This window comes from Blennius ocellaris, assembly GCF_963422515.1.
Source record: "Blennius ocellaris genome assembly, chromosome: 17".
In the NCBI taxonomy this organism is placed as follows: Eukaryota; Metazoa; Chordata; class Actinopteri; order Blenniiformes; family Blenniidae; genus Blennius; species Blennius ocellaris.
Window position 1 is genome coordinate 5,108,431 of NC_137666.1, and position 15,175 is coordinate 5,123,605.

At 43.5% G+C, this 15,175-nt stretch overlaps 1 protein-coding gene across 2 annotated transcripts in view; it reads right to left on the reverse strand.

Annotated features, from left to right (window-relative positions):
- Nucleotides 1-15,175, reverse strand: part of LOC308142079 (CAP-Gly domain-containing linker protein 4) — a gene marked incomplete at both ends in the record, with an annotated part of 37,693 nt that overhangs the window by 2,826 nt on the left and 19,692 nt on the right. For both annotated transcript variants that reach the window (XM_080512389.1, XM_080512388.1), the window contains 5 exons: nt 2,885-3,008; nt 5,614-5,748; nt 5,827-6,018; nt 11,720-11,851; nt 12,144-12,279. In XM_080512389.1, coding sequence (XP_080368515.1) covers nt 2,885-3,008; nt 5,614-5,748; nt 5,827-6,018; nt 11,720-11,851; nt 12,144-12,279 — 719 coding nt within the window. The remainder of the gene's footprint in view (nt 1-2,884; nt 3,009-5,613; nt 5,749-5,826; nt 6,019-11,719; nt 11,852-12,143; nt 12,280-15,175) is intronic.

The window sequence follows — 15,175 nt, forward strand, 5'->3', positions numbered from 1 at the left end:
CCACAACAAAAGAGGAATGAGTTCATTTAACCAGTTCAGGTGAGCCGCACGTCGAGCGGCGAATAGGAAAGTAGTTTTTGCGCATTATATACATGTCACACATGCCTGCAGTTTCCACATTCTGGGGATTAAACGACCTCCATAAATAACCTGCTTGGCTCCTCTTGATACCGCTGTTGAGTCAACACTTTGTGTGAGCCGGGTCGATCAGAAACAATCTAATTCGCCTTCGTCCACGTGCCACTCGACGTCGGCACGGCGTGGGTCCACTGTTTGCCTCACTTAACCCGACAGGACCCGGACTGATGTTTGTGTACTTCTACCTTCAGAGTGCGATATACGACGTGAGCGAGTTTTAGATTATGTCATGCCGCTGAAGCTCCACAACCGGTGAAATGCATCCTGGTTTGTGGAAAGAGAGGTGAATGCTAATGATATAAGCTTATACGTTAACACTGAGTCACTTTAATGTAGCTGTTCATACCGAGTCCACATTATTGTGTAGATTTTGAATGAATGTCGATGTTGTGGTATCTCATACACGTCAAATTCCATCATCTATCATTGCTTTTTTTTTATGTTCACAAGCAGTTGAAGTCTAATCCAGATTCAGAGAAAGATAATAATCATGATTTACCATAATTTAATGTGATTAAAAAAAAAAAAAATTTAAGTGAAAATCTGCACTTCCCGAAGCATTAAGGAAAGCATTCATCAAAAAAAAAAAAAAACCCAAAAAACACTGACTGGAGATTAAAACGATTCATATCATCACAGGTTTCAGTCACCACATCTCAGCCTCGTGGAACAAAGTGTTTCCAACTTCAAAACATCCAATCACAGATTATACTCAAATAATGGCGTTCGCGGCTCCAGCGGAATTCAATAGGCTATAGATATTCCTCGCGGCACCGAAGCCGTTCTATTTACCATAACAGAGCAGAGCTGCTTTTCCTTTGAGTCGTCACCCGGCTATATTTCACGTACACCCGATACAGCTGACAGCAGCTAATGGTGGGCCAAATCTCTGCAACGCTGAAAAATAGGAAAGGAAAGTCGGCACAAGGCCAACTGTTGATTTTGTTTTGTTTTTTAAATCGGCTGTTTTTTCATTTTGACGGGGCCTTATCATTGCCCACTGCAGCAATGTTTATGAATCCATAGCACGATATACATACATTACCAAACCGGTGTCAATTCTCATGCCATGGAAACTAATATGTGCACTGCATTCGCTCTGATAGCACATAAAGGTTCAAAATTTGTACTTTTCACCGGACGCCACGATAGCATTTGAGCAGCACGAGACATCAGGCCACTCGGAAACCATCATTCATTTCAATCTCCACTGAGGCAAATTACTATTTACATGCATACATTACTATTATTATCACAAGCACGGCGTTTAGGATCACCCTGGAAGGTTCTCTGCTGATAGAGCTTGCCGCATTTTTGGCGGCGCTTGCCATGAGGTTCAGTGTAATTACGTGTCTATTTAGAGAGGACTTGCTCCGAATGCGTGGCGCGAGCCGACTGCATGCATCGCAGAATTCTCTGTGAGCCTCATTAGGCACCTCGAGAGAACAAGTGTACGGGAGGATTTTCTTCACCGGAGCTCCACAAGTCCCACCTGTCTATAAATGGACCAGTGTCCAGCTCACGCCTCTAATGGATGCAAACGCGAAAAAACACTGTTTCGGTCTCGCCGTCTGACGGAGACTTCGGGGATTTTGTCGATTTTCAAAAGTTTTGGAAACTTGGCTTGAATCTATACACGACACAGAAAACAATTCAAGAATAGTTTGGAGAGAATTGCAAAAAAAAAAAAGTATAAAAACAAATACATTTAGGAAAAGATGCTCGACGAAGCCATTTGAATTCAGCCAGTTCTCTGCTTTGGCTCCCCCTCTGCAAGATTCTCCGAGTTCCTGGACGGAAAAAAAAATATATGCAAAACTTCTTTTCCGTCACAGTCCATACACGAGGGGCGGATTGTTTGGCAGGCTTGTGATCTAAGATTAAACAAAGGCAATCACGAGCGTTTTGTTGCATATCTTTTAACACATTTTAACACGAGACGCCAACGAACCGCTGCAAACGCGTTTTCTTCAAAAGCGCTTGACGAGCCGTCACAGAACTTCAAAGTTGAGATGAAACGCGTGTCAAACTGCTCGGCTGATGGCGGCGATGTGCTGCAGAGACGGCTTCGCACAAGAATGCAGACGTGGCGCTCGGCGCAGGCCGTGTGTATTACGGTGGCCCTCGCATAAACAAAACAGCTCCGTCCTTGATCTGTGGCTCATTTGATATTCCGACAGTGTAACATAACGCTCTAATGGCAAATAACTACACCCTCTCAGGTATGGTCTTATTATCATATCTCACACCCTGTCGTGTAAACATAACCCCCCTCCGATGTTTATTATCCAAACTCCATATTTAAAAGCAGGGACGATTGCTGTCTGGCTCATTACAAGGCACGGCAATGAATGGAGGAGTCACGCAGGGTCAGCGGCCCCCGGGCTGCACGTTTGACAACCCAGACTCGAGTTAATCACCAGTACAGAGGAGCACTGTTTGCCGCACACGGGGCAAAATCAAATATGTCCGCGCTCACCCAAATGGCACTGTCAAAGGAACTCATTAGTGCCATCGGATGTATTGATGAAGGCGATGAAATGCAACCTCGGGCTTTACGGAGCCCATCGCCACATTCATACCGTCAAATCTGCTCTGAAGTGCGGGCCATTTATTGAAATGACGGACCGATGACAAATCTTGTTTTTTACCGCCGTGGATGACCACTGGCAAAAGTGAAAAGTCACTATCAATCAAGAAGGCGTCGGGGGGGGGACTCCATCAACCTTAAAGGACTAGCACTCACCTTTGAACACGAGATGGGGGAGCAAAGACGCCGTGCTTTGGAGGGCAGGAGAAGTACCTCACGCCTCCCACCGAGCCGTCGTTTTTACCGCTTGGCTTGTCCAGTTCGATACCCAACCAGAGGCCTGCGCAGACACAAAAGCAGCAGAATGCAAGCACACAATCAAGGCTTGTGACCAGCCACCTTCTTTTTTTTTTTTTTTTTTTCCTTCAACTGTATCGTCCAAGGTTGCTTCCCTTTTGCTGCCGGTCTTAAACGATTCATCATCTTGGACGACAAACAGTTTTCGGTTTTTAGCCCAAACAATAAAGCTTTCAATTCATTCATTGGCACCTGAACTGTGTTGATAACACAGAAAAAGAGCATTGGAGAGCTGTTCCCTTCATAAACCAGCCCGCCCAGTGCTTCCAGCAGGGTGGGATCCTACTGGTGCTGGCGGATGGGCGCCGAGACTCGTGCAGGTTGGAAGCTATTTTGTGAAGCTAAAACGAGACGTCAGTTAATGATTTTAGTAACTCCTGTTCCTTGATATATAAACTGCACTGGTGTATAACATGTCCTTTTTTTTTTTGTTGTATTTTTTAATACCCTGATGTAACAGCGCAGCCGATGAGAATCATCCAGGAGCTGTTATTCGGGAACCATCTATGAATGCCACATGTGCAACAGATGCTGAGAATTACCCGAGTTTCTCCAACTCCCTACAAGCGTCAACAAATGGTCAAATTTACATATGAATCAGTTGCAAAGCTTTTAACAAGATGAGTGTAATGTGATCTGGTACGTCTCACGCAAGTGCCTCAAAAGCACAATCATATTTCCTGCAATGTATATGTAGGCTCGGATAGCAGTGTTTAGTCTTACATTTCTACAAATACGTGTGTGTAGATACGAATTTACTTTTACCTTGCCGCATGATTAAATAGTTTACTCAATTTCCCAACATTTTTACAAAGGCTTTCCCCAATATTCTCCTCATGTACATTAATAGGCGCTAGATTAGTTCTGTTGCTGGGCCAAAAATTTTGGAGGAAAAGTCAAATATGGGTCGATTATACAAACATGGATAAGTCTCACCTCTGCTTCACTGTTAATACTAATCCAGCAGAAAGTTAAACAGATTCACCCACCACTACGCCAGTCCAGTCCAACAGCTCTGTATCAAATAAACAAAACTCGCAAGTCAAAAAAAAAAAAGGGAAAAATATATTTTTTTTGCAATTTAATCCTGGCAACTTTAAATATCAGATGTGTTGGCAAGACAATTATGTTCACTGGATAAACAGGCGCCAAGCAAGGCGCACAACAGCAATTGGCTGTTGACAAAACATGCCATGCTGGAAGCGGTGTTTCATTTCTGAAAAAGAGCTCTCCGGGTGGCGACACACTGAAAATCCTGATCTCGCCGCGCCAATACTAACCAAGAGATAGCTTCTACTTCCACTTCAAGATGACCTGAAGATACTTGCCAGCTTCAAGTTTAGACACCGGTGCAGGGTTAAAAAAAAATAAGTTAGCCGAGAGGTTTTTGGGGCAAAGGAAAAAAAAAAAAAAAAAATGAAAACAGCTTTGATTTCGGCATGAAGGGTTAAGTCCTCCAGTGCACTGAGGCTGAGATAGCAGCGATTTAAAAAGAGTCAAGGGAAACTTTCTCAAGGATTGAGAGCACTTCAAACGGGATCCTCAGTGACGGCGAGATGCATCCGTGTTTGTTCATACATGAGGCCTGGGCAGAACTGCTCCCTCATTATTAATGACCAGACTGAGATGTTTTCTGTTTGGGCTTTGATCCCAATGATTATATTCTTCTGCGTTTCCTCAGCACCTTCAGTCAAGTCAAGGCTGAAAATGTAAAAAAAAAAAAAAAAAAAAAAAAAGCACAAAAAAGCTTTATTTGTCCACATTTTCCTAATGAGAGTACACTCTGAAAAGCTGTTTCTGATTTTGCTGCTGATGTTTCTTTTGAGAAAACTAAGTTTATTCAGTATTTCAAACATTCAGCCTTGAATATGAACAATGAGTCTTTTAATGTTGAGGTGACAGAAGTCCATTTTAACATTTCTTTATTGAAGTGGCCCGGCGCTTTCCATTTATTCTTTTTAAGACTAAAATGCTTTCATTCGCAAAAGAATAGGGAAGAAATGCTACAGTTCAATTGAGCAGAAACCATGAGCTCTGCACTTATATGTTAAAAGTTTGCAACTCCAGTGGTTCATTTCTGCTTCAAGAACTGCCATGATTTATTACAAGACAAAGAAATATTTTGTTATCCACCCCCCTCGCGCAACTTCGAATTTTAAGTGCCAGAAGTACTCACGGCACTAAATCTTTCCTTTCCGTCCATTCAAAAAACCCTGACTCCCCCGAAACCCAATGGACATGCTAAAGAGCCACTGTTCGGTACAATTATACAACGTATGTGACCTGATGCAACACCTTGGGCCTTTAGAAAGCTGGAAATGTCCAGTGTCAACTTGAGTTGATTTTATTTCCATGGTGATAAGTCTGCTGAGTGAGTCGAGCTTGAACCGTCATTCATGGAGAGAGATGTTCTGACTATTTTGATCGCCCCATCCCCCAAAATGTGCAGAACAAATCAAGGCAGAATTACTGGCAGGAACGCCGTACTGGCTCAGAAGTGTGCCGAATGCAGTGGCTGGTGAGTGGTTCAGTCTGACTGTGGCTGTCAAATGTTCAAAAGGGGCGGGATTGATTTCAGAGTAACTGACCCGTAGCAAAGCTGGTCTTTCCATAGAACTGGACCACACCGGTCCTCTGGCCCACGACCAGCACCCTCTCCCCCAGGCGTATCTCGGAGGCCTCACACAAAGAGCTGCTGCCAGAGGGGGTTCGACTCCGAGGACCTGAGACGGTGGGAGAAAGAGCGCGATAAGAAACCATCTTTGACAAGGCGACGCAAGACGGTGGAAACACACGGAGACCTGCAGCGGAGAGCGTCGTGGTCCCGGAGGAGGAGCGGAGGGCCGGCGAGGGCGTCGTCCTTGGACTGGGGGAGGCCCTCTCCCTGCGCTGCCGGGGCGGGACGCGCTGCCTCTGCAAGGGGCGGGGTCGGGCGGCCAGCCCGTGTCGAGAATCCAGAGACGAGGACGAAGACGAGAGGGAGCGGGAGACTCCTGCAGTTAGAAACACACAAGGACAACCTCATACGCAACAAGCCAATCGAGAAAAAGTCGCGTGACATTCGTTTGTGACACACTGCAGTCCAAAAGGATCACACGGCACAAAATGTGCTCCCCCACCTAATAATGAATCCATCATTCACCTGTTTGAGCCAATATTAAGAACTGGAAAGCAACTGAACATAATAAAGCCTGGTTTATGAGACATGCTCTATTGGCGTCTTCAACATCAGGACACTGGCCGTCACAACTGGATTTTTTTTCCAGAAACGTATGCAGAGCCAAATCATGTGTGCTTGTTTTTTTTTTTTTTTCTGGTGGTGACCTCGGCAAGCAGTTCACAGAGCCAAAGGCTAATCCTCATCCGATGTTATCGGGGAAGAAAAGTGACCAGTTTGGTTTTTAACTTCCACAGACATTCACAGGGCAGGGGTTCAGGGAGGACTCGCGTACTGGAGGCAAGAACTCCGAGAAGAAAAGAACATTTCCCTACAAATAAACACAGATGTGGGAAAGAGCAAGACAATTCTCAACGAAAGCTACTTGTGAGTCTCTGCCGATGAGACGAGGTCGTTTTCAGTACCTGATTGGTATTCTGCAGTTTCACGGCCGGTCAAAACTATTACTTGCTTCATGCTCGTGGTGGTTTTTTTAGTCAAAGACTAAAGAGTCTGCATCGACTGAGTAGTATTATCAAATACTTACTCATTCATCAAAAATTAACTGACTTCATTTTTTTTCAGATTTTGATGTGACTTTATGTTCAAAGGCAATATCCCAAAGCCCTTCATTCGAGGACAACCTCACACACAGCACCAATGGTCAATTGGAATTCCAAAAGCAATTGATGTCAAGGGTGCAGGTCACTGCAAACAGACATATTCCATTTATATTCTCTTTAACTTCTTGAAATGAAGGGCCGTGTTTAGGATGACCAAAAATCTAAATCCTTTTCACATTTTGCAAAAGCGGCATCACAAAAACATTTTTTTTTGAAAAGAATGTATTGGCACAAGGATTTGTATGATGAATGCAATTTTCTGCGAACGATAATTTTTTTTGGGGGGGGAAAGAAACGTCGCCCCGATTCATTTTTCACCTTTGGAAAGCCCCCAGGTGTTCCTACTGACACAGACTGATTTTAATGTTGGATTCAAATATCAAGTTGCACAGATTGACCACACCCAAGTGAGAGACTTTGAATTGCTCAATCTCCACAAAGGACAATCCTAAAAAAAAAAAAAAAACACACACACATTCTCACGTCAAAATTCTGCAGCTCCAAGTGCACTGAAGCCTGCTTCTCTGTACCTGTTTTTATGTCGCCTTCTTCATCTTGACTGTGGCCAGGTGGGCTGTTTTGCACATCGGGTGATTTTGTAACACTGAGAGATAACCCTTTTCACCCACACACAGACAAAAGAAACAGTGACTTTATCAGATTAGAAAATTGATTCATAAGAGCCACTCTTACAGTTCTGGAGCTCTAGTAGGATTGTAAATTGTGACCGGTTAAATAGAGAGAATGAGGGGGGGGGGGGGGGGGGGGACACGTCTGTCACAAGGATTTCTATTTGTGGCACAGCAAATCTGTTTAGGGCAGCCTGAGCATGATGATTATGGAAAGAGCACTTGAATCGAACATGTCAGAGGAAATATAATGAAAAGGGAAGGAAACAGTTTGCATGTAAAACGGGCATCAAATGTAGAGCGTGTCCAAATGTCAATCAAATGTGTAGAAGTCCAGCTTATGGAGCCCATGAAGGTGGGAAGTGATGGAGCAAAAACCTCTAAATGAAAAGTTACATACAAATTTAAACAAAAAAACAAGCACATAAGAGCAAATAAAGTACATGACATTGTGAATCAGCACTTAAAAAAAAAAAAAAAGAATCACTGACACTGATGGTTTCTCTGCTTCCAACACACCGAATATGGACTAAAATATGCCAAGAGGAGCACTTGGAGGCACACAAAAGCCCTGAACACCGAACTGCTTAAAAAATACCAGAAAAAAAAAATGCATTAGCGTTCTTTAACTGGTGCATAATGAAGGTATTATTCACATTTCAAGATTTTTATATTGCTTGTTGACTTGAATCAAATCTATAATTAAAGAGACAAAAGCTTTTAGAGACTGTTCTTTATTAGGCAATACAATCATTGTGCATGCATTTAAACTGGAAAATCTAATCGTATCTGAGGAGGATGAGCATTTATAGTCTGATCAGCCACACCAATGAGACTCCAAGTCAATAAATAAGTCAATGAAAGAGAATATGCACGCCTGAGTTATGGAGGCGCCCCGAAGGGAACCTACATGAGATGAGGTCGTCATATTGTTAAGGCGGATGGGTGCCACTCTGGCTTGTCACTTCATTAATAGGCTGCAATACTTTAAGGTTCATTTTGCGGATTGAAAAGGTGACGGAAGGAGCTCAGATCAGCCCTGGTATTTATTTATCGATTGCCATTTCGGTTCACATTTACAGGGAGCTGCTGGGGAAATGCTCCCCTTCAGAAACGGTGACATTTTTTTTTTCTTGTCCCCAGTCCTGTGAGCGGGAGACTCCGTTCCAAGCCGGAAGGTCCAACATTTCTTGTCACATGACCTTTAAGCTTTGACGGGACCTCCTGGATCCCAACCACCCCCCTGCGTGCTGACGCTCACTTTAAGTGACACTGTGTGGCAGGCGATATGAATTAAGCGAGCGAGCACACACACACACACCAATCTTTGGGCCCAACGCACAGAGACTGCCTGGTCTGGTGTTCTACCGAGTTTCCCAATAAGTTCGAAGGGACGGTCTCGTGATGATCCGTCGATAAAGATGAAGGTGGCGCCTGCACAGGTGCTCAAACATGAATGGTCAGAGAGTTTCGGCCTGTGTGACGAAAAAAAAAAGAATCCCTGTAAAGTCTTTGCTTTTAAATCAATCTAGTTCCCCGGTTGTGTGAAGGTGCAGCCACACATGCGCCCTCGCGCCACACACAAACACTCACACACCTTGTGATGAATGGCTGCCAGGATACTCAGCCTGTCTATGCCCTAGTTATTAAACCCGACTTAATTGGACTATCAATCACTGAATTCTACAGGCTTCTCTGAGGTCTGCTATTCCGCTCACGCCCAAATCAATGGCCATTCAAAACCCCCACTGCATATTACAACGGCCCGATGCAGCTGTAAACACTGGAGGAAGGAGGATTGGCAGAAACACGGCAAGACAATGTTCGGAGGTGACCGGAGTCAGGAAATGAGGGGACGGGGTGTCCAAGGACTCTGCGAAGCGAGGTCCTGTCAGCGGTCTAATTTATGCAACGTCCTTTGGCACCAGTTCAGAGTCCGCTTTTTCAAAGTATTCTGGAGAGATTAATATAAAATCCCAGATGCCATAAATCCTGCCGCGCTGCGACAGGGCTCAAGCAGGACACGGACGTTGAAAAAGCCTCAATTTAGCAGAAAATAAGAGGCTGGAGTCATGACTTTTGCAGACGACCTCATCATGAACAGCGGAGTGACTCAGGTCCTCGGCGGTGGGTTGAACAGCCCACTGTGCGTCACAATGACAATTGTCAGTAGAAGCATCCATTAACGCATCCAGAATTAGCATGCTCCCACCAAAGTTTTTCATGCGACAGAAACGTTACTCAGAGAAAAAGAATTCCATGCGATAGAGCATGAGTATATAGATAAATTGGGTGTTTGCAAATACGTAAAATTATTATATTATAGAGCAGCAGGTGATGGCGCACAATTGCCCCCCCACACACACACACACACACACAAATCGTGTGACTGTATTAACAGTTTCAACAAGAATTCATTATCATTCATAGAGCTTTGCAATTCTCCAGTGAACTCACCAGAAACTGCCAACAGATGGTCTCACAGGCTGCTGACAAAAGTAAGCGCAAAAAGGCCACAATAAGCAGTTCTGTAATGTTTTATACAAACAACCAGGGGCACTAGTAAAATGTGGCATTATTCCATTCTGAACTGCAACAAGTAACCTGATAAATACTAAACTACAACATAACTTTCATATTATTTAAATGGCGAAATTTGTGAGAGCTTAAGCAAAAGAAAAAATTCGATTTACAGCATTGATTAACGTAACTGTGAGGAGGGACTGAGTTAGCTCAGGAAACAGGAGTTTACTGGAATAATAACAGTTGTTTTCACTGAAGGTAACCCACTTTAGATAATAGTAAGATCAGGTGTCAGTATGAGCGGGACAGAGAGACAGTAACTCTCCCAGTTTTCAAATGTAAGAAAAACATACTGTTGAGACCAGTGAAGCTTCAGTGGGGGTAATTGTAAACAGTTATTTAATATTTAATTTGTTATTGCCATAAAGTACCATCCAACAGTGACTGAGGGGAAACTGTGTTGGAATAAACAAACTCAATATTAAGTTTCTGTAATTAAGAGTTTAGGAACACAGTTACAAAATTATCAATTAATTGCTTAGGTTTTTGGACATTTAACTGCAAGAACTAAAAATTATTGCAGAATAAATATATTACAGAAAAACACTTTTGTACACAAAGCTATCCAGTACCAAGGCTGCAACGGTAAGCAGCTGGAGGAAAGCATCGGTGACTAGGAACCACGAACAAAGACATCAACATTACAAACAAAAAGCCAACAAATTAACCGAACTGCAGTGATCCGTTTTTTTTTTTTTTTTATCCATCGGGACGACCTTCCCTCACCATCAGGATGACGCCGAAGAAGGATGAAGTCAAGAGTACAAATAACACTCTGTGATGTCAAACAGGCTGGATCTTTTTGAGAATCCTCTCATATTCCACTGCTTTCATTGAGAGATGTTTGGCCGTAGGGCCTGCCTTACTTCAAAAAGCACGGATAAGTAGTCTGTGGTGGGTTGTATTGAGCAATGCTGCGGCACTTGAGAATATTAGTGTCTCTCCTTTAGAAGAAAAAAAAAACTAAACATACTTTTGGGAAAAGAATATGCTTCTGTACATGATGATGACATTAGTTACATAATGGAGAGAGGGAGAGAGGCGGAGGCGATGATCGCCACAATATCACACATTATGTGCTCTGATCGAGTTAGTGGAGAACTGGAGGGCAATTATCAGTAACTATCTCTGTTATTTCTCTCTTTATATCGATACGGACCTCTCGGATTTCTCCTCAACTCCTTTGAATTAGGGAACGTTTCTTTAAAAGGCAGCATAAGGAAATATCTTTGAGACTAATGCCGCGATACTAAAACGCGAGTTGTACTCGCCCAAAAAAAGTATCCGTGGTCGTCTCCAGGGGATCGTACACGAGATTACCTGTGACATGAGCAAACACCTGCCCCATCTTTTTTTTTTTTTTTTTTTTTTCTCCATCTGCGCTCACAAAAGGTTCCTGCACTTCTCTGACTTCAGGGCCCCACCGGCGATTCTGGCTCCCTGTCTTTGTAGTTTATGTTCTGAATCATCAGTTCAGGTATTTCATTAAAGAACAATGTGGCAGAGCTCCTTGGGCTGTTCTCCCAAATCCTGGTGAGGCTCACCCCGACTGGCTGTGTTTAGTGAACCTGCCGGGCCCCGAGCGCAGCTTCGCTTGAGCTCCCGCATTCAAGCAGTCACAGCTCCTAAACAGACCCCTCCGCTTTCATGAGATGTGTCTTAGATGTTTGTGTGTTTGTTTGTATTTTTTTTTTTTTTTTACCAGTGTTGATCTTTGAGGTGATCCGAGACAGGTCGATCCGGCGAGGGGGCCGGATGGGAGTGGACGTCTTTATTGTGCTGCTTTTGTGCCTTTCTGAAGGTTTGCTTATCTTGGACAAAGGAGCAAAAATTCCTGGGAAAAAAAAGGGTTAAAGGACACACAAGTCAGAGCGTTCTGCATTGTAATTCCGCACAAAAACACTTTCCAACAGTGTGAGATTTATTTACAAGACGGTTTGTTCCAACAACTAAATAATCGCCCAATCAGAATTCACTATGTTTATCTGCCTGGGTGAACACAAAACACCACAGAAAATGATGTGTCCGCCGGTAAATAACTTAAAGTGTTAGATTGATTTGGGGCTGCAGATTTGAGTCGACGAATGGATCCATTAAATGCATCAGTAGTGTTTTGTACTACCCACCATGTTTGATTGGGCAGGTGAAGTACTGAATCCCCGCCACAGAGCCGTTGTTCTTCCCTTCTGGTTTGTCCAGTTCCACTCCGGCCCAGAGGCCACCGGAGAACTCGGTGCTGCCGCAGAACCTCAGACTTCCAACCTGCACACACACACACACACACACACACACAGACCAAGACCGGCGGGGCCAAATGAACAGAAAGCAGGAGAAAACGCCATTCTGCGCAGCAAAAGGGAGCGCCCCAGTCATTTCATCTTCTTGCAGTGCGTCGTGTCAAGGGCAGAACCCCTATCAGAATCTCAACAGCATTTTAATGCATCCGTTTCCACCAAGGCAGCAGAAGCCACAAATAATTAAAAGGGAAAATAGAGATCAAAGCACGAGACTGAGCCAGAAAATGGAGGGGAGATAATAAGAGTTTTGATTAGCCAATCTCCACAACTTGGCACGCTGCGATTCTGTTCTCAGCGTGGCAAAAAAAAAAAAAAAACTCTATTAAAGGCTCATTCTTTCAGAGTGCATGTCTGACTGGGCTAGAATTAGAAATCTTGTGTCGTCTGCATGCCTTTTGTTTGCAGCATGGATGGTGTTAAAGGAAGTGCACACACACACACACACATGGCAGACAGCCACAACCAACAGTAACTGTTACTTTTACATCGCATGGTTTTAGAGGTTCTGATCTACTACTGGACAAGACAAGAGACTGCCTGGCGGTTTTCGGTCATTCTATATGGTAGATCGATTGCATTAAAACTATATCTCTGCTTACAGCTTCATTTGGTGCAGAAATGTCAGGCAGCGTCAGAAATGCGGTTATAAAAAAAAACAAAAAAACCACACACACTCCCCTACACATTCACATCAAAGATGTTTAAATCCTTTTTTTTCGACATCTTGTAGATTTCAAGAAGTTTCAAAGCGATCCGTGTTAATCAAGTGTTCAAAGAGACTCACTGAAGTTTGAGTGAAAGAGAAACTCAAAGAGGGAAGTGTGATTTTTATGGACATTATGCACACAAATCCCGGTTTGGATTTCAAATAGTAAAATACAGAAATAATACAACAAAATGGTCCGAATTGTTGACGAGCTGTATTTTCGGTTACAGATTAATATAGTTATTGCAGATCGACGATCCGCCTCGTCTTCAGGCCCAAACCCCGAGTTCCCAAACCTGACGGTCACGGTAGAAGAGAGGCTACAGAGAACAAACGTGAACGTGTGTTTTTAGTTTGCAACGCAAGGTAAAGTTTTCAATAAGGAGAATTCAATTTCATGCTACTCTCAATTTCTTTATGCGCTGCGAAGAGCATCCATCCTATATCCACAATAAACTTGGCTCAACGGGCTTAGTCGCTACGCTGAAATCAAAACTAATGACCACCTCCGTCTCTGTGCACTCAAAGCAGCAACATCATTTGTGTTAGCGGCCCGCAGCCTTCCAACACCAACTGTCTTCCATTTGCAGGTCACACTTGCGTGGTAAACCGACCACCACTGTTTACCTGGACAGACAGATGGAACCAATCCAGCCAGGGAAGCCCTGCACCATTAGCCGCTTAGCACTTTAAAAAAAAATTAAATTCACACTTCTTCAAATCATTCAGGTGCAGCGAACACCTCCATTGCACACCGAGTCATCTTCAAAATCCTGAAATTCAATAAAACTGTGATTTTAAGAGCACTGCTGAATCCTGAGAGCAGCATACGCACTCTATCATCTAATAAGAGCTTTTCTTTTTCGTTTATTTCAGAATGATTACAACACTTTCTGGCCATGTCATAGGGGTCACACGAAGATCCGAACTGTGCACTTCAGCAACCCCAGTGTAAATTTCAGTGCATCAGTGTTTCCGTGAGGCAATAAAGAGCATATTAGTTCATTTCCCCCCCTTTTAGTGGTTTTATGGAGGGGGCACGGTAAAGGTCAAAGAAAAATGGTATTATATGGTGGAGAGACGGCAGAGAAGCTTTGTGTATTTGTAACATTGTGTTATAGAAATAAACCTGACTGACCCGTAAGGTCCAGGATACACGGATTATAGTGCTTTTACATTAAGTGAACACAATTTGAATGCTTGCTGGTATAATATGCTTTCTCTCCTATTTTTGGATGCAGTTTTTAGTCAGACAGCAACAACAACCGAAGTCGGGAAGCCAAAGGAGCTACTATTTACTTCACTTAGGTTCCCTCTGAATGCATCTGATGTTTCAGGGGCGACAGCACTGTGGGTCTTTAGGATGCAGGCAGAGAGGAAAGAGGAGAGCTTATTTTAGAATCTCCAGATTCAAGGTTTATACGAGCTTTACAACCTCGCCACCACAGAAATGTGCACCGCAACAGAAGCCAGGGTAACTCCAGTAATGCACACTTTTCTGCTCTAGGCGTCGAACAAAAAGCTGCCGACTCTTAACTGATTCACGCCCATTTAAAGAGCTAGAAGCTGCCATCCTTTTATGATCCTCCAACTCGTCAGTGAGGAAATCCTGTTCGACAAACAACCACCATTCTGCGAAATACTGTCACTACTTCACCTGGACTGCGGAGCAGGAAGTGTGTGAAATGTCAAGAGCAACAGAAGAAAACAAACCACACTGAAAAAGTCCATCTTAGCAAGCGAATACTGCATTTCATGGGTTTGAACCTTACCTACAGTTTCCTTTTCCTTTTGTTGGCAGATATGTGGCCACTACCCCCCCCCCACTATCGCTCTGGCACTTCTTGTGCAGCTGTGTCATGCTGCACTCTTTCGGCACGGTGCTTCTATGAATTACCTGCCATAAAAAAAAATTTTTTTAAAAAGCGACTTCAGCACAGAACTGGATTTTTCTTTCTCCCGCTTTGTTCGCCCTGACTGAATACACGTGTGACTTTAACACACGCTTTAGGAGAAGATTTCTTGTGGAAGTTTTGAAAGTTTGCTCTGAGGTGCTCCTGCTTCAGGGGTGGCACTGCACCATGAAACCAGATAGGAAAGTCAATTCTACAAAAAAAAAAAAAGAAGAAGAAGAAAAAAAAAAAAAACAACCTTT